Raw genomic sequence first — 26,160 nt, 5'->3', positions numbered from 1 at the left:
CAAGTCACTTCAACATCCTTGTGCTCCATCCTGTGGATGAGATGTTAAAACAATGTCCTACTGTAAGTGACTCTGCATATAATGCACAGTTCACAGCCTACCTCTGTAAAGTGCTTTGTGATGGTGGCCTGCTATGAAAAGATGTTACTGAGTGCAATTTTAGTAGATTGTTCTGACAGCAAGTATATGCAGCTGTAGTGTGTGTATCAAGACATATTCAACTATTACAACCTTTTTAACATAATGTAACAGCATCAGAGCTGTCCACGTGGAGGTCATGTGTATCTGTTACTGAATAGGACCTGGGTCACTGATGGCCATGCTGACAAACACTAACCTTTGCTAAGCTTTAGGAACAGACTGGAATTTTAGCTAACTGCTTCACAGCTTTATGGCAAATATAGCTTTGCTCTAATTGGGCAGTGTCTTAAGTTTACAAAGTGCCAGGAGCAGTTTGCCTAAACAGATATGCATTGTACTGACCTTACTGTGGAGCCAATGTTGTGGCATGATGACCTGGGCAACACTCATAGGTCAATTGGTGTCAGGCTGCTAAGGATCCAAATTGTCTTAAGGAGCAATCCTAAACAAACCCCAGTGTATCCTAAATAACCCAGTGAGATACAAAGATAAATCAAGGCACTGAGCAGCTCCACAAACCTTCAAATTTAACAAAAATAGCATACAGACGACCAGACCAGCCGGTGGTAGAACAAGCTTTCTTGTGACCCAGCACACACCTGATTTTTACAGAGTCATCATTTAAATGCAAATGTGTAACAGCGGCTAATCACCTTGTAAACACAAAGCTCCTCTTTGAGTGTACATTTGTTAAGTCCTGAGAAAAGAGCAGCTTTACCAGTTTGGGGCTATATCAGCTAACATGATAATCCTCTAATGTAAAATGCAAATTGATTGCCCTTTGTTCTTCTGTGGTGGAAGCTGAAGGCTCTGTGTTGCCTACATGTGTGAAGGGCCCAGTGTAGATGCTTTGTGCAATATCAAAGACAAGGAAGTGTACTTTTTATACATTAGGCTTTAATGCATTGTATGCAGATACAGTGGAGTCCAAAGGCTTTTCAAAAGTGTACAACGTGAAAAACTGAGCAAATCAACAATTCCCAATCGGCAAATGAGGTTTATGATCACAACCACGTGAGTAGAACTAGTAACACTGTACATGATAGTCAGATTCAGATTAAATTAAAAGTTTTCTCAAATGCGTCACCTTTAAAGCTGCATTCTCTTCGTGCTTACAACCAAATGGTTAATATTTATTTTTTGTTAAAAAAGACATATCTGGATATTTAACAATCATTTTTCTTATACAAAAAGTAATTTAACCATTACTTCACCACTATTGTAACGTTTATTATTGGTGGTAGACACTTTCCGTTTCAGATAAATCTTGAAAATGTTTTCTACACAATGTCATAGACCACCATGTGCCAGTGTTATGTACTGTTGTGTTGCAGGTATCATAGTCTAGTTATTTGTGTGCCTCATTTTTAGGCAATGGAAGGGGATCTTACAGCTGTGAAGTGTTTACATCAAGGAAGAGCTTTTTGATAAGCGAGAGGTTGAACTTGTAATGCTGTCTTTGTCATGGTCTTCAAAGTAGTTCTGCTCTATCCTCCTGCAGAATGACAAAAGGTTACTGTAGTTCTTCACTTTCTCTCCCAATTCGTCACTGGTGAGCTGAGTTGTAAGAATTGTGAACAGATGTCCAAAGACTAGAGCATCCAGTTCAGTAGGCCTGAAACAAAGAACATATTTTAGGTGACTTTTCCTTTTTTTTTTTTTTGGATTAAAATACTTTTTTTTTTTTTTTTTTTTTTTTTCCCCCCAGTCTTGGCAAACCATATCAGATTCAGACCACAAGTCAAAACAATGTGCATCCTCAAGGTGGCACTTCAGATGCCCAGTCAGCTGCTGGCATTTTTTAACTAAATTAAATGAAACCTCCAAAGGTTTCACTGATGCATGCGATCGAAATTTTTATTACTGCAATTCATTATACATTCCCCAACCTTGCAACAAACCCTGCTGCCATTAACAGATTCATTATAATTTCCCAATGCACTAAAAATTTAAGAAAATATGTGAACACAGCCCACTGACAAAAAAAAAAAAGAAAGTTCGTAGGGTACAGTATTTAATCATTTTGCCTGGCTACCCTTCACCCACAAGGCAAAATAAAAAGAAAAGGGGACTGGAAGTCTTTTCCCTTGGTCTCCCCTGCAGCTACCATGCATAAGAAACCCACCCCCACCCCCCCATTTGAAGGAGGGGTGCACTTCAAACAGGAAAATGCCCTTCTGGGCTTTTCATCTGCCAAGCAGCCTGACACCAATGAAAATGAAACCTACATGGTGGCAGTCTTTGGTTCCATTTCTTTTGTACTAAAGGCTAAACAAATGGAAATAAACATGACAGCAAAATCAAAGGAAGACAGTGCATGCTTGAAACATGTCCCTGTCTTTACCTATAGACCCCTCCCTCATGAGTTGACCTTTTGTGAACTCCTACCAACTAGAGTGGTCACTTCAACTATAAATCTGCTAAAGGAGAAGCCAACACATCGAAAATATGGTATATTTAAAATGCACTTGAGGCCTAATAAAAAAAATAATAATAATAATAATAATAATAATAATAATATAAATAATAATAATAATAATAATAATAATAATAATAAATGATAAAACATTATCATAACATTTAAATAACAATAAATTGTTTCTGGACATGACAGGTTGTGCAAATGAATCAACAATGTGTTACATGACAATTAAGTCCTCTATTACATTTGCTGGATAGTTATAACTTATGCATAGAACTAAACTTACTGTTTGTTGAAGAAATAAGGCTGTGTCCCCAGTCGCTGTGACAAAGCTTGGCAGCACTGATTTACATCTTCATGAACCTTATAAAGAATGATAGCAACAAACAATGTGTTTCAATTATCTCTTAGGAGGCAGACTCTACAGTAAAACCTTTCTTGGCTACAAATCTGTACCTGATTCAGGACTTCAAATTTTAATTGTAATGTGCCAATGTGAACTCCTTGTTTTACAGACACTATTACTAGTTTTTTGGGGGGCTGCATTTATATGACGACAAATTATTTTTGAATATTTCCAAAACAAGGTCAAGGTATGTCTGTAAATAACAAATGTCACATTGACTTGTATCCAATGCATCTCATAAAAAAATGCCTACGGGCATGAGAAAACAAAGCGACAACAGCTAATACTCACTTAGGCAAAGAGCCATGTTCAAATAACAAGACAAGGTGGCATTAAGACAATTAATACATTTATGATTAAAAAATAATAGTCAGCCACATATTAAACCACTTCAAGCTGAAACATCTACAGCCCAGCTAACCTGATCAAGAGTCTTCCCGGCCCATCCAATGGCTTTTATCTTCCGTCGAACTTCCCACTGCTTCTGATAGGCCAACACGTGGTTCAGAGGCCATGTGTAAGGAGAGCTAAATCTAGGCCTAGTGATCTTCCAAAATAAAAATGAGAACAACTTGAGTCCCTATTTAAGATCAAACAAATAAAATCAAGCATTTACAATGTACTAACCAAATATACAGTCCTTTCAAAGATATGTAGAAGTAACACATTGCAAAGAAAAAAAATTGAATGACCGCATTGTATTCTTTGTTGCTTATAATAAGCCTGCCAACATTATTCAATTTAAAATATATCTTCACTGAACAGCATACACATCTACAAAATATAAAAAAGTCACTAGTGAAAGAAAAGACAAAGAAAGGACCACATATCTTATTGAAAATGTATGTGATGTATGTGCAGGCACAGTAAGTGAACACTGCATTACTAATGCTGTAAAACACAATATATCATTTATGAAGTGGGAGTTGCGATTGTGAAGAAAGCTCCCTTTCATTAAATTTTAATTAAGATAAATGCTCTAAAAAGTGCTCACCTCCTTTGCTGTGTTTTCATCACACCACTGTATGTACAGCTGCAAAACAAACCCGGAAAATCACAACATAAAAAAACAACCCAGAAATGAATGGACAATGCAGAGCAGTATAAAAATGTACTCCTTCCGCATATCTACACTTGATTTACAGAGGGAATGCTCGGAATATTAAAAGCTTACAAACATTTAATTAATGATGTTCTAGGAGTGTAGTGATTAATTAGTGTAAGACTACAGAAAAGGGCATTTACTGTGAAAACTGCATAAGGTGAAATAACAGAAATTGTAGGTGAAGCCAATTAATACTTGGGGGGCGGGGGCATTTTAATTTTAAAATAAGTCAACAGCAATGATTGCTCACTTAAATTCCTGATGGAAATGATCAATAAAGATATACATCTGTAATCAACAGATAGACTGATGTATCACTAGCTCTAAATTAATGTCATATTACTATTGATAGTCATACCCATGATGTTGTCCTACACAGAGGCAACCTTTATGATATGTTACTAATGTTTGCTGTACCTGAATAGAACACCAGCACAAAATACACAGCGTGGATGGCAGTCATAGTAATTTAATACAAACCAAACTGGTATAATAAGATACAAGTTTATTATGATTGATTGTGACATCATAGCAGCAACTGTATCACCGCATCATGGGTGTCTTCGCAAAGTGAAACTGATCATACTGGTTTTGCCAGTTTTTCAAAATTCATTTTTAAAAAGTCATTTTTTAACACTCCAAAAAAAAAAAAAAAAAAAAAAAAAAAAAAAAGTGATGTTTTTCTTTTACTGATACCATTTTTAACCAGTATAATCTGTCACATATTATTGTATTTCTCTACAAGACACACACATTACGGTAAACCTCTATTTGATATTTAAATGCTATACGTACATTTTTTTTTTAAAATATGCTGACCGTTCCTTGTAAATATTTTCAATGCTACGCTCATTCTCCTTCAAGAGCTCACACAAAGGAATGCAGAGACACTGAAAGCCTGCGAGTGAACAGAGGTAGTGATGTTACTGAGCCAATGAGTGAGGCTTCTGGGAGTTGCAGTTCTTATAAAACTCAGTAACCAATCACTCACTGCTTGCCTATGTTTAACATGTTTTAATGTTCTGAATTCTAGCTTAGAAGTTTTTGCCAAAAAAAAAAAAAAAAAACAAATAAAAACCCTTAACATTATGTATGTGTCTTCATATAGAAAATGAGACCTAAGAGACGGGAATAGATACCAATTAAAATAATTTTGTTAGGAAAAAAAAAAAAAAAAGTATGGTGCACTACAGCTTTAAAACTAACACACATGATAGTGTCTAAGACATGATGTAGATCATTTAAAGTAGGTAACAATATTACAGGTTGTTTCTTTTGTCTGAGGATCTCTCATGAAGAACAGAAAATTCACTGTACGAAAGACAACCCCAAAGTGGGGCCTTAAATACATTAAACCTCTTTAGTCTGTCAGTATAAAAGCAAGCAATGTCAATTCTGGGAATAAAAAGAAAGAAAAATGTATCATATGTTTTCATTCATCCTGCTGTTGAAAGCAATAGCCACATACGTTTATAGAAGTTACTGTACCTCAGCTGTCAGCAGCATATTATTCACAAGTTCCATGTAGGCTTTCATCTCAGCCTTCTGGACTTCATCCAGGCCAGCACTAAGTGAATGGCCCTAAAGGGACAGAAAGTGGGAATGCACTAAATAATACAAATCAGTTCAGCTGTGGGATGACTCCAGTTCAGAAAAGATGCATGACAGACCAAACCCATTACGAAGTGTCGTAATGCATTCAATGATGCAAATTTTATTTATATATATATATATATATATATATATATATATATATATATATATATATATATATATATATATATATATATATACACACACACACACACACACACACACACACATATATACATATATATACATATACATATACACACACACTTTTTAATATTTTATTACTGAAATACAAAAACAATTAGAACGTTGGAATAATACAGCCAATTTACATTCTAATACAGCCTGTTTAATTTCATTACAATTTTCAGCACGGTCCTAGCTTTTTAATACAATAATTTCCCTTCTATAACTGTTTTGACTTAAGTTACCACAAAGCCTAACTGTTTCAATCTTTCAGTATAAATAGAAAGCATATAATTAAGCGTTCCGGATCATGTTTAATGGATTTTTGTTCTTGGTTTACAAATATATACATAGGACAACTTTTTGCTTTATTTGACACATTTCAAAGCTTGGCAGTGGTTGTAAACATTCATAATTTGTATAAATTGTCATAACAATGTGTTTGCCAGAATGTGGCTGAGAGTGATTGATGAAGTGGCTTTGCAGTTACAGTGACCAAATGCTTTTACATAGATGTAGTTTTTCTTACCTTTGCCTTGATGAACTGGACTATAGGACCAAGTTCCGATACGACCTGATTACCGACATGTATAAAAGGGACTTTACCTAGGGGGGGGAACATAAAAAGAAAAAAAAAAAGGCATTACCCGCTTAGTAGTCAGAAATGGAACGAAGTGTAAGAACCCCATTGTATTCTCTATGCCTCAAAGCTGGAAGAAATGAAATTGTGTCCACATTATAGCCACAGCATCAGTTACAATACAGCCCCGCGCCTTTACATCAAAAGAAACTTGTCCACCCACAGACATTTTAAGCCCAATACATTTTAGAGAATGCATCATAGTGAAATTGTAATTTATAATTTTTTTTTTTTTTTTTAAGATAATAAACTATCACAAATTTCACCTAGATCTGCAAATCAATAGTCTTCACTATACAGCTTTATAAGATTAATATTCTGTCAGAAATGTCTGTTGGATATAGTATAGATAGAAATAAATACCTCCCTGACTGATGAAAAACACACAAAGGCAAGAAAAATCTTAACTTTCTTTTAAGTCATCCAGTTAGTATAATTTGACTTGCTCAGTCGGGCCACATTGGTGTTACGCAGTTTTAGAATGGCCCAGTCAATCAGTTTACTAGATCTCCAAGGCTGCAAATCTATTTTCTACTGAGCTGAAATTAATAACACTCTTTCAAGAGCCATGAAAGATGGCCAATTATGTGTGAGGACTGTAAAAAGTATGTTAACATCCAACAGTGTGCTCATATTTCCTATAAGGAAATTAAATCTGGTTTTAATAGGATTTTGAAAGGTAAATAAAAAATAAAAAAACCAACATAATGGCAATACAGGGAAATCCCTCACATGTGTCAAGAAAATATATATGTGTGAACAGGGTATCCTTAAAGCAGGAAACTACCTTGTACGTTACATCATGCTAGAATTAAAAAAAAAAAAAAAAAAAAAAAATGAAAGCCATCAATTTCAAACAGAGAGTACATACCAGTGGGTTAGAGTTCAACCGATAGATAGATAGATAGATAGATAGATAGATAGATAGATAGATAGATAGATAGATAGATAGATATAACAGTTAAGAGCAGGTTTAAATACAAATAGTATTTTTTTTCTCGATGCATGGAACCTGCTGTTTGGCCTAGTTCACTAAGAGTTCACACTAACAGCAGGTTCTGTCATGGTCCTTTTCAATAGATTCATTCTCACAAACTCACAGGCAGCCTTAGGGTAATGGATGAGGTGCAATGCTCCAACAAAGACCTCATCTGCATCCATACGATAAAGTGTATGACAAAAGAGATGCAGGTTTCTTTAACACAGAAGTCTGTTTTCCACTTGTGTTCCCTACAAACAATGTATAGTTTGAATTATTATTATTTGTATTCAGTTTGTAGAAAGACAGGTTTCTGCCTCCATCCCCAAACTGTGTCTTTTAGAATATTTTAGTCTGAGATTATTACATTGTTAAAATAGATCTATACGCAGCAAGTTAAATTAAAACAGCAGACCTCTGGAAACCTTTTGCAGTTACATGCCTTCGGTTATCCAAAACACATTAAATGTCATTTTAAAACACCTTTCACAACTCTAGTACAAACTGCAATACCAACGTGGTAGAGTGCTGTGAAAAGATTGTACCAGTTATCTTCAGTTCACTGCCTCAGCTGACCTTGCTAGAATATTATAATCAGGCATGCAGTGCCAGCGTTTGTCTTCCAAAAAAAAAAAGAAAACATCCAAGTGTTCAGGACAGTCAGGCCATTAGAATCACTGTATCTAATGGTGTTGCTTAATAGCTCCTAGCTGAAATATTGTTGCCATGGCAGTGTAACTCCAGTGCTCCAGTGCACAGAGGGAACAGCAGACTTACCAGATGGAGACATGTACTCTGCATTGGCCCTACAAGCCACCTGGACTGGCAGATTGCACATTCGCAAATACGCCTGGCAAAAGGAAAAAAAAAAAAAATTATAAAAAATTACCTGACAGCAAATTCAAAACAGTGCAATGAAGCAGACAGAGCACTGCGGTGACATGTCTATATAGCTAAACACCTTGTGTTCATATATTTGAAATGTTGAAAAGGAAAGATAATAAATAAAATTGCAACTTCCAAAAATGTGAAAGTGGCTGCAAATAAAATAATAATAAAAAAAGTAAAACAAAACAATGCATAAAGAAATATCAGAAATCCTCAAGTTTGGTTTTCTTCAATTTATCATTATTTTGTTTGGCAAGCAGAATGTCATTGGTTCCCTGAAGAATTACAGGTCTGTACTGCAGAAGACAAACAATTTACTGGCACTCTGCCTCACTGAACAGTGCTGCCATGCTGCCACCAGCTATTAATTTTAAGGCATACATGTTTAAGCCAGTCAGCCTGAACAAACGTATTTGTTGGGGCACCAGCCCATTACATGTAGAAAAAGCTGCCCATGAAGGGTTTCATTTGAAATAGCCACTTCTCAACATTAATGGTGGAAGGACATACATATTTGCAATAGTAGGACATGTTAATTTTCCAAAAACTATAGGTGCATTCATTTAATTATGAACCCTTATTAAAACATAAAGACTATTTCAGATTGTCAAGTTCTACTAAAACTGAATTATTACCCTTTAAAACAAATCAAACGCACATGCCTTAGTCTCTGGTTGCCTTTTATTCCCCTACTGACAGGAAACTGAAGTTTAATCTTGGCCAGCCTTACTACATTAATTCTCTTTACAGCAGAACTCTAAATTAACTTTAAGGCTCTGTACCTAGCCTTAGGCAAAGTATAAAACTGCAGTGTCCGACTCCATGCACCTTCAAGAGACACTGCCTAAATTATTCTGCAGCAGGAGCTGCGTTCAAGTCAGATGACAGCTCTGGCCCTCAGTGGACACAGTGAGGACAGGGTCCTGTTCCAAACAACTGCCACAGTATTCTCAAGATATTTACATTATTCAAAGATAAATGTATTGTCAATTCTGTGCCTCAAAACGCTAGACAGTGTTGCTTTACTTCTGCAGCAGCCAAAGGTCACCTCACCTCCTCCCTCTAGAATGGAATCTGAACAAACTAAAGCGCACTACACTTGCTTAAAAACACTGCACATTAACATAGTCCATGCATTAGAAATGGCACTATTTTTAAATATATTTCTTTATTTTGTCTCTTGAAGGAACTCTATTCCTTCATATGACCTGATCTGGTATATTTTAAATCTTGTATATTCATTTTTCTTTCTTTTTTTTTTTTTTTTTTTGTAATACCAATGTCTTTAATGATCAAAAACTAATCAAGTGAAATGTAAAGACATTCCAATGTCTGCATACTGTGGAAACAGATTCGTTTAATTTCAACTACTTTGTAGATATATAAAGGTTTGTTCTATACCCTTTGTCTAGGTTTGTAAGGCTATTTAATTTGTTGTTAAACAGAATACATGCTAAATGTGTAACAAATATCCCACAAGCCATGAGATCCTTGTCATTAGTCTTAACATAGGACAGCATAGTTTAAATATTTGGTCACGTAATAATTTTTTTATACTATGTTATGTTTTTTTTTTTTTTTTTATGTGGCTATTCTACAGTACATTTCAAGATTTTTTTTCTCTAGAAATTAATGTTTTATAAAATCATGCATGACCACAAAGATGCACATTTTATAAAGTAGTGCATTAACAGACTGTTACAAAATTAAAACTCACGCAACCTGCACAAAAGCTAACCCTTTGAATACCACTCTTCCACACTGGTGCTGGGTATTTGTTACATTTTATGTTACACTTTAAATAAATAAATAAATGTCTGTTTTTTGCTTTTAAATTGTATGTTAGAATTGAATATAGGTGTGGAACATGTCAGGAATGAATTGTGGAAAAAAAATTAATAATTTGTCCATGCTGTATATAATTTAATATCTCACACCTTTTGTTTCCCATGCAATTCCTCAGTATATATTAAAAAACCTTTCTCTGTTATTTCCTTGGTAAATGGTATGGTACAGCAACGTCAATAAAATATGTTTAAAACAAAAAAGATCAAAAAGAAGCTAAATATAAAGGATTGCAGGGGAAGGTATAAAGATCCACGAAGTCTGCCCACTGATAAAGGCACTCAGTGCTCACTTCTGGGACCCAGGTTACATATAACGCTCCAATTGGGGCATGCCAATGATTTCTGGTGGTTTCAGCGTCGATCTTAATGGACATCACCACCGTAACCATCACTAATGCACATGTATTCAGCAATCTCAGCTAAAAAAGGCATGCCCAACCACCACCACCCCCCAGAATTACAATGAATAAACAGCAGGAACTATGTCTTTCCTGTATTGGTTGACAGTGAAGAAAGATTTCTTTGTTAATGCTGAATTCATACTTGGCCTTACAACATCCATTCCCAGCTCCAGCACTCTTGGTTCTCTTTTACAATAATGAGCACTGGGCAAACCAGAAAGCACATGTGTCTGTTCATTGCAACTATTGTGTGATCGTACTGTTTTGTAATACACACAGCTTAGAGACATGTACTAATAATGAGATTCTTTAGAAACTATACACAGATACAAAACGTCACCTTTGCTTTCTGCAGTTACAAGCCATGTCGTTTTGCTATATTAGACTGCACACAGAACTACATTCTCATTACTATTCTAAATATGTCTGGGTTTATGATAAGTAGTATAATTACCCATTTTTAAACTTTTCTAGTACATGGAAGGCCTGGCAACTTTTAAAACTGAAAACCATGAATAAAACTGTCTTTATAATAATCCATTTTTCATATCTAATGGTTACAGACTATGCTGCTGAAATAATGTGTCTAATGTTACAAATGAAAACCACACAGGGTCATTCTTTATCTGGGAGACAGATTAAATTCCAAACCCTGTTACTGTAATAGGCACACTTGTAGTTTAACATAAATTAGAACTATAATTATATTAGCTACTATTTTAAACAAAATAACAGATTCCTTAGAACCCATAGATGTAATTTATAGTGGAGCCAGGTTCATTTTCCAGAACAATCAATTTCACACTGCAGCAGAAGGCTAATTTAATGATGTAACAATTTTTCTATGGAATGCTGCAAGGCTGGATTCACAGTTATCACTGAAAAGGTTTCAAAGATAAATGAAGACGCAATTTATTTAGTCATAATTCTATATTGAAAATGCTATAAAAGGTGTCCATATGGGCATCAGTAAAATGGAAAAGGACTATAATATATTTTAGCCTAAAACATCATGGTTGAGAAAGAGGTTATTTATTACTCATATTTCTTAAATCAGTAGGTTGTCTTTTAGTCAGGGTGAAAATGATGCACTTTAAAAAAACAAATACATTTAGGAATCCAACAAATAATCCATGTATATGTACTGTATACATTTCAGTAACCTAAATGTTTTGCACAGTTCTGTACTTATTTTATTCTTGTGAGAACACTGCAATTCAAACATAGGCCTCCTGTAAGGGCTCAATAATAGTACTATGCCCACTGGCTGGTTCAAAGGCAAATCTGTCCCTTCACCAATTTTTGATATTCAGTATTTTAAGTAGGGCAATTTCTCCATTTGCTACTGCAATTCGCTCCATTTTACTTGATGCTAACATTTCATTTGATATAAATTTTAATGTCATAGATCACACATTATGATAGCAGTGGTGACTGATTAGTAATACAGCTCTCTTGTTTTTCTTCAAACCATTTCATTATTTCTTAAGGGTATCTTAGCAGCTACTTTACTACTTGTGGAACCATATGGTAAAAAGCAGTATTGGGGTAACCTGGGTGGTGATGTCACAGGCCAGTTCATCAACTTGATCATTCTATCTTGGAATGCACTTCAAGGAGTTTTACATTGAGTGCTCGTCTTGCTTTAGACTTTTTAAGCAGGTATTAATATCACAGTTGTATTACACATATTATATAAAGATTTTTTTTCAAGCAGCAGCAACTTGAACATATATTTTATTTTACCTGGACAGCAAGTGAAGAAGCATGATCTGAAAGCAAAATTTGATCATCTGTAAAACAAAACAAAACATCTTGAGACATTGCATTGTTACAGTTAATGCAGCTACAACTACTATGACTACTACAAAGAAAAGTTGCAATCTATCTGATTCACTGTACAAAAATACACCAAACAAACAAAAAAGAAAAGGTTAGTGTGGATGGGGGTGGATTACATACTTTAATGTATGAAGAACAAAAAATAATCTGGATTAATTCAAATATTAACAGCATGGTGTAAAAAACTGCAATAAATGAATGTTGCAAACCTTGTCTCTCTCTGTCACAAAAAAGAAAGCTGACAAGTTTGCTGCAATAAAAATTCTACGGTTAGGGGACTGGGGGCTGGTAACTATTAGTCTTCATTACATTGCAGTCTTGTGACAACTGTAGCATGCTGCTGAGCCCCAAATGGGTGCCATAATGTGATCTTATGATAGATGAAGAGCTGCTAATGGGAACCTGAACCATCCTTTTTTCCCATTTCTTTTTTTTTCTTTGCCATGAGCAGTACCTACCACAAGGCTTGAAAAAAGTGCTGCTTCAGCTGTTGGTGCAGTAAATCTACCCAGTGCAACTGCATCATTTAATACTGCCTACAGCGGCTAATAGAATGGTGGGCAAAGCAGAAGCTAACATAAGCTATGGGGAAAAAAATGGCCCATCCTGGCCTTTAAATAACAGCTTTTAATACAAAGACATGAAGGAACAACCTTTGTACTGCTTATCTGCATTCATCTTTCCAGTTAATCCATGTAACACTGTATAAAATGTATTGTTTTAGTGCAAACGCATGCACTGTGAATTGCAAAATGAATTACTCACCCTTCAGAGGCTGATACAGCACTGCATTCTCAGGCCAAGGCTCTGCAGCTGAATGAAACAAATGGAATGTGTAATCACTGTAACTAGGACCCGCATAGTGCAGCAGTGTGGCCCGAAAATAGAGACAACTTGGCATTACATTTACAAGATATTGCAACCACATGTGCACAACCTACAGCATTAAAAAGTGACATACTGTAAGCTTTTTTGCACTTTAAATATGATATACATACTGCACGGTAATACTGGACAATATACAGCCTAGGTCATATTCTAAAACTTTATCAATAGACAATAAAATTTACCCATTAATAAACAGGCATTTAATTTCTAAATGTACATATTTAAAATGTATAGTATTGCCCACATAGCCCTAAAGTTGAAAGAGAAATGTTACAAACTGCAGTACTTCATAACAGAAAAAGGGTTAAAAACACAGGGTGTCTATGGCTTTCTCCATACGAAACAGACTTTTTACCTCAATATGAAAATGATATTTTGTCAGTGATCAACGTCACAGTCACCAACCCATTCAGCATGTCGTGTGTATACTGCATAACCCTGCAAATACGAAGACACTACCTCAAATGGTCTCTATGTAAGAGGCTTTCCCAGAGGGTTGGTACCCACGATCAAATGTTACCTAGGGAATCAACGATTTCTGTGTACCAAGTATGAGGCCAGTATTGCAAGCATTATGGAACCAATAAATCACATGATCAAAATACAGAGCCAACTTTGGTAACATGTCAAAATGAAAGGTACCATTAGATTTAGCCAGAGTTACAATAACACTGAAAATATGAAGTCGGTATCTCAAAATGGTTTAATAGACATTATTAGTTAAACAAACCATAAGAGGATAAGAAATGTTCAGAATAAGAGTAGGCCTGTGGCCCTGAATTCTGATCTGGTTTGTGGTTCCCAGTTGTTGATTGATCTTAATGTTTCATCAGTAACAACAAGGCTTGGTAATCCATCCCTTTCACTGACTATTCTCTGTTTATACCCCATGTCCCAAGTCTGTCTACTTTCAATTTACAGAAGTGTCCTTTGGTCCTGGACTCTGTGCTGTGCTTGAAATAGTGACTTTGGGTGACTTTGTTTAACAATGTCGACTCCTTTGTGTTCTACACTAAAGAGATTCAGTTCCCTCGATCTTCATAACTCATACCTTTTTGCAGTAAGATTAGTCTAGGTTCTCTTTGCTGGACTGCCTCCAAAGCTCACATTTCCTTATTGCAAAACAGGGAACAAAACTGAAAAAAGTTTCCCTCACCTGTATATAATATAAACTCAACTATAACTTCCTCCTTGATTTGTAACCTTGTTATAATGACATATTCTGTTTGTCTTCTAAATATCCTCATCAAATCATCACCAAGATATTTTTTCAGGTGTTTCCTGTTCAGTCCCACTGATTCTGGTATTTGCATCTAACATTTTGAGACCTGCCTGCTGCATTTATTAACATTGACTTTGCCAAGCATCTGCCCAGTTCTGTATTGACCAATCACATTACATTCATCATGCCTGTGAACAGAATCAAATTCACCAAATTCATAAAGTAGTGGTACTTCAGAATTCCCATTTGCTCTATAGCGTATCTGGCTAAACAAATGTTAAAAATTAGGGTTAAGCTCAAACATAGGCAAGATAAGCTCCATATGTGACAACAATTACACAACTGTGACAACATAAACACGAAGCTATTTTTTTTTTTAAGTGATAGTGAAACTGGGCTGATGTAATACTTATAATGGAGTTCACGTTTAAAATGTAACTATCGACATTGTGGTGGTATCCTCTTTGTTGGTGATTTATTCCCTGTACCAGCTTCATCTCCAAAAACTTTAAGTATATAAATTAAATACTAGCACACAAAACCAAACTAATACTTGCCTGCATTCATGTTTTACTGTCTAACGAATACTCTGTACTTTCCTTTTTTTATAGTGCTTCTGGATTGTTCTCGTGACCCTCTTGCAACTTCTTAAAATGACAACTACAGTACTGCAAGTATTTTCTGATCCCCGTAAAAAAAAAAAAAAGTGCTGTATAAAATCTATACATTCCGAAATACTGCTGTTAGTGTTAGAGACTTAACACATTAGAATGTCGTTGTGTGCACAGAACTGACAAAAGAAGCGAATATAAGTCAAATGAAAGACTATAATGTCGTTACCTGCTAGCTGGGAGACAAACGCCTCTGCAGCAAGAGACATGGCGACAGCTCCAAACAATACTACAAATTATACAATGAAATGTTCAGTAAATACTGTTCAAATGCACTGCACAAGGTTAAGGACACAGGACGTTTTCGGGGGTGAGGGCTGAAATTGACAGGCATAACAGGAGGGACGTGAGCAACTTCTTCCTGGTGCAGTTGCAGACTGCTGAACACTATTTCCGGGTTAGTTTAGCATTCGTTTGTATTGGCTTTTCGACGTTTACTTCCTTTCATTCATTTTTTTTTCATATATATATATATATAATATATAGTATATATAATATATATATATATATATATAGATATATGCTCAGGCTCAGAAATGTATAGTACTGTTAGTACGATGTAGTAGTTTTGCACTGACTACAAAAAAGAATGACCTGAGTACAGTTATTTTGCCTAGACTTAATACATAGTAGCGTAGTACGATAGTGCATAACTGATATTAGGCTCGGGAAAATGGTAAGCCCTTTCATGCATGGCGATCTCATATATGGACGGATAAACAAACCAAAAAAAACACGTGGTGTATGTAGTGAGGAAGGACATGGGGAAACAAGGAGCTGGCACAAATCAGGAGTCACACCCACACACCTCTATATGCCTTCTCCAGCATGCAGTTGATAGTTTAGTTAATGACGGTTCATGACTGTTCTTGTTACCCTGTGAGAAGAGAAGAACAAACACAATATTTATTTAATCTTTAGTGTTATATACATATTCCATGTCTCTGCTGATTTTGAATAATGGTAGTTTTATGCAGATTAAAAAGTATTGGGAGAACAATAGTACAGCTGGATGATTACTGTACTTCTTCAGTAGACCATGCATGTATGTAAGTTTCATATAGACTGTTTAAAGACACTTGTCCTTAAAATGTATCCCCTCTGATTGTTTCCATTAGACTTTAGGTCCAATAATTTAAGACATGTAACCTTCAAGCAGTTTTCACCAAGATGCTAGACTCAAAATAGTTTTTCTTTTCTGATGCAGAATTTAAATGGAGGTAATCTAGATTCCATGCCAAAATAAAATGATTTATTAGGCCAGATGTAGAAGACATGTAAAACAACATTAGACGATTTAAGATTGTCTAACACTGTTACCGACAAACAAGTAAGCTTGTTATACACTAACTATTACAAAACCACAACATATTCATTTGATATGCATGTCCATTTTGGGGTAGGCTATACTTTATAAAGAGTTGATACCAAACGTCTTGTAGTTCAAACTCACTATAATGTTATAGCTGCTGTCAGACCATATGACCTAAAGCAAGGGATGCAGCAGTTTATTTTTAGTGTTTCTAGTGTTTTATTTCAGCAGTTTGTGCAATCATTCTCAGTGGTTTTAGATTCTATTGCTTCCGTACTGAGTTAATATATATTTTCTCTAAGTCTGCTTTGATCTGGTGGTAGATTAACATTAAGGAGGATGTGTCTTCTAAGAAGCTGCAAAAATTGTGCAAAGAAAATATCTTACTAGCATTACTAATCTTACTAAATTAGCCTACTGTGGGCTGTAGTGTTTTTTCTTAATTTGTTCTATAATATGACAGAATAAAAGTATTAAAAAGTTAATTTTCCTATATTATGTTAATATAAGAACACTTTGCACTTCACTCAAACAATGGCTGAAGAGGAAACATTCCAGTATCTAAATAAATAAATAGCATTATTATCTCGGCTAAAAATGTTTATTTGGAATGTTTTTCATACAAAGTCTACAAACTGTAAATATGATGCTGGCAGTCATTCAACAACGGAGCATTTGTAATACAGCATGTGTAGCATCGCATGGGACCAGAAAAGTGTGTCAAATAATGCAGAGAGCTTGTTTATACAGGTAGCTACTATATAATCTAACACTGTATCGAACGAAAACGTATACATGATCATCTATTTAAACACTTTGAAAGGAGCACTGTACGAAGCTTTTTGAGACCATTAAATAAAGTATTTGCTAGGTCGAGATCTAGAGATAAATGTTTTTTTTTTTTTTTTTTTTTTTTTTGCGATGGCCTTAACGAGAACTGTCGAACTATGATGTGTAATTCAGCATTGTGTTAAACTAATTTGACTCTATCATATATATATATATATATATATATATATATATATATATATATATATATATATATATATATATATATAGTACTGCATATATACATACCCATTGGACATGTGCATATTTACATTGGTCACGGACTTCATTCCAGACTGCACAGTCAAGTTTACATTGGTTTAGACAGACAGAGAAGTCTTATAAATGATGACAGATTCCAAACCGACAGGGTTCGCATTGTAGAAGGTATCACACCATTATTTTCAGTAGGGGTTTGGTAGGGACCCCCAGATCTACCGATACATAATACTGGTATGGGGTCGGATTAAACAGGTTGTGCTGTGTATTGGGTTACTGCCTCTTTAAATAATAAAAAAGTAAAAGAAAATACAAAATCCAATGTATTTTCTTTTTTCAAGGTACAGTACTTTGGTATCCCAATGACCATTGTATATTTATTTGATGACGTGTTATTATTTTAAACAGTTAATTTTCAAGAACAGTTCAAGGGTTCAGTACAACGCTTGATTAAATGTGCTGTTATTATACACCCTTAAAATGACACACCCCATACAAGGCACGGCGTTGCAGAAGCAATAAAATCCCATTCAATTGCTGTTTTAACACCAACATTTTTCCTGATTGCGCTGAAGTGACGCATAGAATTCAGATTTTTATCTGCCACATAGCCTACATCAAAAAGGTAGTTTATTAGATAATGAACACCACATCTCACCATGAAATTAAATAATCATTAATGTATACGTCCCTTTGGCTGGATGTCATCAACCACTTATTTTTGGGGCAAACCGGGTTAACCACAGACATGATACACAATACAGCGAGAATCGATTTAAAAATCTCTTAACTGTGGCTTTTCTTGCCAGGGGTAGATCAACCCCCTCGTTTCTTTGGGGTTTTACATGATTGTTGATGTTTATGAAGTTATGGGTAAACCTCAGATTGTTGGAACAGTAGATTTGCGCTTCACGCTTCTGGACACACGTGGGTTTCACAGTGAATCGGGGTTGGGGGTCGAGATAGGCTACATGTTGGAAAGGAAAACAACAAACAAAACTAGCACGGTTCAATTTCCTATCAAAACTTCCCATTTGCCCCATTCCGATTTGTTAATGTGTGTTAACCTATTAGTTGGGAGACACAAGGCAGGTAATCACCTGTTTGTTTATTATGCGCTCAGGACCATTTGGTGCATGGGTGACTGACCTCACTCTAAAACGTATGGTAGCCTTTTACATTGCAGCATGCTTTCTGAAACAGGCATATCAAGAAATTTCAGCAAGCCCATGTATTTGCCACGACAGATATTTGAAAACAAAAAGCTATAGTCATCCCTTTGAAATGATGAGATACATTATAGAAGCATTTCAATGTCGTCCTAATAATCATAATAGAAACCAGATCTGATACTTGTTGTCAACATAGCTATATATATATATATATATATATATATATATATAGAGAGAGAGAGAGAGAGAGAGAGAGAGAGAGAGAGAGAGAGAGAGAGAGAGAGAGAGAGAGAGAGAGAGAGAGAGAGAGAGAGAGAGAGAGATAATTTAATCTGGAATAGTCCTTTTCAGTTTTTTATTTAAAATTGTAACTGTTGATTAGACAGCAGAATAACATGTCTTTTAGTTTCAATTTATAATCCTTTGGAACACAAAGGGTTTTATTAGTTATTATTAAAATGGGCCAATTTCAAATGATGAGGTTATAAACAAAATTAATTTAAAGGACTTCATAGCCTCTTCCAATCGATTCTTCCAAGTAAAGAGTGTATAGCCTACTTCCATTCATAACGAATATTACATATTGAAGTGTCTGTTGACTTGGAAGGTTTAACAAACGGTACGTTAATAGTGTGTTATGCTAAAAGGTGACCATTCTACACAGGACATTCTCTGATTATATATGTAGCCTAAGTTTTAAATAATGTATTGGATATATTTATATTGAAATATAGTGTAATTTTGGCAAAAGAATATCTGATTAAATATGAAAAAATAAACGTATTCTGTGTTAATATCCCAGTGCAATATTTACAATGCAGTCTTGTATGAAAACACACGAAATACCCTATGTTAAGTCAAGTCCAAAAAAAAAAAAAAAAAGTAATTTATTGTATATTCTAGCATTTTGAGTTTGCACAACATTTCGGATTGACGTTGCATAACCGATGAGACCGTAGGTCTTCTCATTCAATGTGGCTTGCTTTTACAGTATGAACTTTTGATGAACCTGCATCTTGGCGAGGGGGTGGAGAAGGGATGTAGCTAACCCTTCCACAGCTCTTTTTCAAGCGGAGCAAATATTGAAAGGTTCTTCCGCTCCACAAAAGTTAACCATGGATATCAAACAAGTGCAACCACTGTGGCTTTCACAATACAGTGAGATCTCCGAACACTTTTTAAAATTGTTCTTATGGTAATCCTAAGCACAACTCGGATCATCAAAGGCTTAACGAAGTATTACAGACAAGGATCAGAGGATGACAATGTAAAAGAAGACAATGGGAGGCTGACATCAAGGGACAGTACAATAGGCATGCATGTTACTCACATGCAGTCGTTGGGGGGGGGCTGGTTCTGCTTAAGGCAAAATATCTTTACCTATAGCATCTGCAAATAAAACCATTGTAATATATGTACCTTTTTACTGATGCATTGTTTAAACGAATCTAACTAAAATTTGAATAACTCTTCTGGGCAAACCACAACCAAGGCGTGTCAAAGGCATGTAACATACTTTGAACAATTCTGATATCAGAGAGGCATGGGGAGCTTCCCAAGGAGAGCTTTATAACCTACCGATCCTTTGAAATACCGCCCGCAGCATGGCGTTCCTGTTTTGTTTTAGTACAACTCATTAACACAAAACTGCTCAAGAATGTTGACTATTTATCTTTTCAGAGGGAGATGTCGGGATACCCTGTTTGGCACACAGTAGCTGGGCCTCCAATTATAAACGCCATTTTACACAGCATGTTACTTGGTGGGTAAGTAATTAAAATGATAAAGTAATTTTTAAAATATATATTCTCTTAATATATTCCACGTGTGTATATTTATGTTGTACTTTGTTGATAGAAAGTCCCATGCATTACTTGCCAAAAAGTGATGAAGTAATTATTAACGTTACCAGGGTTTTGGGTTTTTTTTTTGGGGGGGGGGGGGGGGGGGGGGGCTCGACATTTTCATAGTCTCTTTCTGGCATTGCCCATGATACTCTTAGATACTGATTAATAACTTTGGTATGCTAATTTCAACTTTTGTTTTAGTTTATGTTATCGGAGTGGTACAAAAATTCTTTGGGGGGGGGGCAATATTTTTGAGAATAGTTCGAATTTTAATAACAAGTTTATTTTTGGGTTGAGGTCGTGATTATTGATGAGTCATGTAGTGCTTTTCATGACTGATTCTGTAAACCGACACTATTAGACTGTTGATTGAAAGGCGTGGTTTGTTTTACACTGTGTACTTACAGCGCCTTAGAAAAACAACAGAAAACAAATGCGGGCAATCTCATTTTATTAAAAAATGTTACATGCGTTGGTGTTAGATTTCACCTTTAACAAAGAGGAATGAAAAATAACACTTCTAATAGAAGAAACCGAGTGATTCGTGTTAGATTGTAAGGATTTTAAATGACACACAAACAGAGCACATATATAAATCTTCATCCAGTCTCTGAAAAACATAAACTTAAAACCAGAATTTAGCGTGTCGATAAATAAGAGGCACCTTGTTAAGCAGCAAGTTAACCTTTTAACCTGAGACATAAATAGTGCAAACTTACCATGGCGTTTAGCCTGTTGCTTCTGTGATTAGTTCAAATAGAAACACAAACCAGCTATTCTGATTCTGAAGTCTTTGGTATTTTACATTTGGATAATTTGAAGAGATGTATAGCAGCTTTCAATAACCCTTTGGTTGGCAGGCAGTAAACTGTTTTTAAAGCAATTCGGTAATAATAAGGCAATACTTGTGTTTGGCATAAACAATCATTTCAATAAAAAAAACAAAGTAAACATATTGTCTGGGACAACTTACATAACGAAAACAAACAAACAAAAAACTATACCTATAGAATATTTACAAATATACAGGAATAATTTAGCATCATAACGAAACATTAGTGCAATGAATACTGGATTATTTTTTGTTTACTGTTTTTGTTCATTGACAAAAACCAAATAAAACAAATATTAGTTAAAAGATTATTGCAATTCTGTGTACCTGACAGATGGGAAGGTCCCTGAATTGATGTATTGGTCACATTTTTCAAATTGTAATAAAATGCAGATTTTTTTTAGCCCTTACTTAAGGAAAATGTTGCATTCACATAAAATAAAACCCCCACTGAAAATACCCGGAAACATACAATCAGTTAAATATAATTGATCTACATTCATGCAGAACTTTTTGGAGAGCAAGAAGGAGATGAAATTGGAGAACTGTTTTCTGAAGCAGAGGTGTCTGAGTTATTTGAGCTAAAGGGAGCCGAAACTGCAAGACCTTCTCTTTCCCTCTTTTTTTGTTTCATTCTCCGGTTCTGAAACCAGATCTTCACCTGGGTCTCGTTTAGCTGCAGCGTTGTTGCTATCTCCACTCTCCTGGATCTGGTTAGATATTTGTTAAAGTGGAATTCCTTTTCGAGTTCTGTGAGTTGTTTGGTAGTAAAATTCGTCCGAGATGTACCAACAGAATTGGTCAATCCACATTCGGTCACTTTACCTGTAGTGGGACAAAAAAGAAGAAAAAAAGACAAGAAAAGAAACAGTTCTTAAGACATGTAGTGATGTTTTTAGTTTGCATGTAAATCCCACTCATATCATATATTTCATCAATTGAACAAACTTATATATTTCAGCAGTTACACATAGAAATCTCAGCTTTATAAAAATACAGTAATACTTACTAGTTTTGGGGTTGTTTCTTTTGATTTTCATCCACTCAAATGTATTTACTGCGACCGGTGCCTCATCTCTTGGTGAATTTAGTTTTAGGTAACTTTCCTGAGAAGGTGAAAGACTTTGATAACTTCCTAAATAAATATCACGATCCTGCTGTTCCTTATTGCATTGGTTGTAAAGATCTTGCTCGCCAGGGCTGTTGAAACCAGATTGTCCATGGTTCTGTGGAAATGATCTATTTCCTGAGCATACAGAGGTCATGTACTGGACCTGTGGCCCGCTGCCGTCTGGTTCGATATGACATCCATATGCTAAACCATATCCTGCATCCTGGCCCAGGTAGCTGAACTCGGCACCATTTTGACTGCTATCGTAGGGTATTGGTAAAGTACCCGGAGGAAACATGATTGGTGAACGAGTGTGAGATCGATGCTGATCTTGGTAATTTGCACCTACTGACACACTCCCCATACTCTCTCCGGGAACGGAATAAGGTTGAAGGGGGCCAGGCCTGTGTTCAGCATGGCAAAACTTAGCTGACAATGCTAAAACGTCTCCACTTGAAAAATAGTCAAAGTAAGTATTCATTTCCTCCGATTGTATGATCCGACAGAAACGTTGAGTGATGGTTTGTCTGCTATTGCTGATCACTTACTGTACTTTCTAGTCTCAGATGTAAATATTAGCAGCGATAGTGAATGGGCGTGGCCATGTGGCTGTTTTGCCCAATCACTGTAAACTGTGACAGCTCTACATGATGGCGTTGGAAGATTTTCTCAGCAGTAGCTAGGAAAAGTTTGTAAATTAAAGACTTCTTGGTGGACATAGAATGTGTTGCAATACTTTAAAGAGGACCTATGCATGCGGGTAAGACTACCTTCTACGCTTTTTAAAAAGGAATCAAGTATGATCTATTTATTGGCTGTATTACGCTTCAAACAACATGTAGCAAAAAAAAAAAAAAGGTAGGTGTTTCTCAGTTAACATACTGTATTCAATATGACTGAATTTCGCTCGAAACCGCTCGTACTGTAATGTCAGTTGGCAAACAACTACAACCAGGTATTTGTACATAAAATAATTCCGACTGGAGATTGATCAGAATTCGTCAGTATATATAGGTTTAACTATACTATATACCATTTAAGTGGTTTAGAATGTTTTTGTTGTATTATCTTTTTCATTTAGTGCTTTCCAAGAAGCCTGTAGCCTACTAGCAATGGGTTTGTAAGCCAATAATGGCTTATATATGTTTTAAATATCCCCTTTTAATACAGTCCAGTTCACTTCGTTGTTTGCTGTTAAAGGGCTGTGAGAAGCTAAGTTCAAGGTGCATGGTTCTGTAATCAGTGTGATAAAGAAAATAACCGAGAGATAATAAGCGTTATACAGAACGTCATTTGAAATCTTCCCAAACCATACCAAGCATTTTTATGTAGTTGGTTTTATATTTGACAGTTTTTAAGAGATATGAAATTGTTACGAAACAACCGTGTTTCATTAGCAGATTATTTATATTTGAAAGCCAACTATAATTTAATACACTCGAGAGGCCTTAACCGAGAAAGAGAGAGAGAGAGAGAGAGAGAGAGAGAGAGAGAGAGAGAGAGAGAGAGAGAGAGAGAGAGAGAGAGAGAGAGAGAGATCCTCAAATACGGTTTTGGGGTATATAATAGTTTTTAGTATAGGAATTTGTTCCCATAGCCTCAAAAAAGGGAATTGTATTCAGTCCTTTTTGTTATTCAGTCTATTTGATTGCAAAACCCTTTGAACGTGGCATCAGATAATATTTCCAAGTTTGGAGTCTATATGAATACATGATTATTGCAATTAGAAAATGTTTAAGGGTGATATAAATTGTATGGTTATTTAGTAGCTTGTATGTCTCTAGTTCCAAGTATAGCCCTATAGAGTAAGACATTTAAAACGTTGAAGGATGGGATCAAATAAACCTATAATAAGCTTTTCAAATTATAGAGAGTGGACTTGTATATTTTATGAGACCCTGACAATGTACAGTCTAATTTAATCGCACACTGTCGGGGAATCTAACGACTGGAACTTAACACAACTTTTTTTTTTTTTTTTTTTTGAAAGCATGATTAGGCACGTTATTTATTTGCTTATTTCTACTCAGTCCATGCTGTTGTGGTAGATTTCTCAGTACACGGGATGCACGGGTAGTCACTATGCTTTATGCTTCTGTAGATACCTCAGTGCATGAGATGCACGGGTAGTCGCTGTGTTTTATAGGTTCAGATAAATATATCCCACCACATGAAATATTTATTGAATCCTTTTGCATTTAAATACATTTAGCTAGTGAACTAGTCACAAGGAGGATGCACATATTAATGCATATTAATCTGATATCACTTTAAAAGTCAAGTTACTTTGGTGTGTGTGTGTATATATATATATATATATATATATATATATATATATATATTATAGATATATATATATATTATATATATAGATATATATAGAAACGTATTGAATACGTATATGAACATTGTACGTGAACTTGTAACATGCACTTATTATGCATAATATAAGCCTTAAGCAAAAATAAAGTATATGAACAATACCTAATAATAATAATAAAAACACTATTCCAGTTAGTTAATACATACGTTTAGCATTTGAAAACGTTTGTTATAGATTGATAAAGATGTTGAAACCAAGTGGACACATTGTTATCTGAATCTTAACGGCATGCGTTTGTATTTCAGATGCTCTTTTTCTTGGGGTCCTCGACGCATCGCAGCTGGTCTCATCGTACACGAAAGGAGGAGGAACTATGCTGTCGAGTAAAAAGTGCGCAGTCAGTGATTGATGAACTCTTAATAATACCCCACTGACAACCATGCTCCCTGCAAAGCCAGCACTACTTCTTTCCAACTGCTAATTTGTTGGAGTGTTGTTTCATATTAAAAGATTAACCTATCTTCTGCCATAAAGCCATATCGGCTATTGATGTTATACAGTCTTGTCATGTTATTTAAAAATGTTGGAATTATTTTAATTAGGTAAACTCCTGAATCTGCATTAGTTATGGTATACTGGTCCACTTCATTTATGTCGGCCGCTGTGGTCGAAGAATCCAAAACAAAGAAAAGTGTAGGCAGACCTTTTGTGTAACATGGGCCAAAAAAAAAAAAGTGCTTTTAGCTATATCTGGCAAGTAAAATGATGAAAAATGTTGAACAAACAAATTTTATCAGAAATATAATACAGCACATAACAAAAATATATTTACGATTTTGGAAGAACCATTTTTATAGGAGTCAAATAGTCAAAAGATGCAACCAGGTAGTGTTTGACTTTATAAGAGAAATTGAATAAGGAAGGCTCCGTGTCTGGTGATGTTAACTATAAGGCACATAATTTGTACAAAAACAGAGTAATCGAAATGAATACAATTTTGCCTTAAATCTATTTATAGTCTGACTTTTATTTACTATATGTATACTTTTAATTTAAGCATGCTAATAAAGAGTAGGCATATTTTCTTTTAAAATTTCTTTTTAGCTAAGTATTTTTCATATTTATACCAAACACTTAATTAAAAAAAAATGTCGTGCAATAAAGATAAAATAAGACCAACGTCAATAATATAAAATCGAGAATTTGTATGTATGTACGTTTATATATTTCCAAATAAACAAATGAATGAATGAACAAATGAATACAAATAAACAAAACAGATATA

At 35.1% G+C, this 26,160-nt stretch overlaps 2 protein-coding genes across 2 annotated transcripts; both read right to left on the bottom strand.

Annotated features, from left to right (window-relative positions):
• Nucleotides 1–1,018: 1,018 nt before the first annotated feature.
• On the bottom strand, nucleotides 1,019–15,566 carry LOC121323674 (metaxin-2-like). Its single transcript, XM_041264866.1, has 10 exons — nucleotides 15,401–15,566; nucleotides 13,216–13,263; nucleotides 12,355–12,401; nucleotides 8,250–8,322; nucleotides 6,383–6,459; nucleotides 5,563–5,655; nucleotides 3,964–4,002; nucleotides 3,391–3,516; nucleotides 2,850–2,926; nucleotides 1,019–1,756 (listed from the first exon to the last, which is right to left on the bottom strand). Exons 1-10 carry the CDS (start codon nucleotides 15,438–15,440, stop codon nucleotides 1,546–1,548), a joined length of 831 nt encoding a protein of 276 aa, XP_041120800.1. The 5' UTR covers nucleotides 15,441–15,566; the 3' UTR covers nucleotides 1,019–1,545.
• A 5,483-nt stretch (nucleotides 15,567–21,049) lies between these two features.
• On the bottom strand, nucleotides 21,050–23,033 carry LOC121323038 (homeobox protein Hox-D1-like). The gene is made up of 2 exons (XM_041263757.1): nucleotides 22,451–23,033; nucleotides 21,050–22,266 (listed from the first exon to the last, which is right to left on the bottom strand). The coding sequence occupies exons 1-2, from the start codon at nucleotides 23,031–23,033 to the stop codon at nucleotides 21,941–21,943; spliced, it is 909 nt and encodes a 302-aa protein (XP_041119691.1). The 3' UTR covers nucleotides 21,050–21,940.
• Between the last annotated feature and the right edge of the window lie 3,127 nt (nucleotides 23,034–26,160).

This window comes from Polyodon spathula, chromosome 11 (genome assembly GCF_017654505.1).
Source record: "Polyodon spathula isolate WHYD16114869_AA chromosome 11, ASM1765450v1, whole genome shotgun sequence".
In the NCBI taxonomy this organism is placed as follows: domain Eukaryota; kingdom Metazoa; phylum Chordata; class Actinopteri; order Acipenseriformes; family Polyodontidae; genus Polyodon; species Polyodon spathula.
This window is presented reverse-complemented; position numbering and strand designations above follow the sequence as displayed.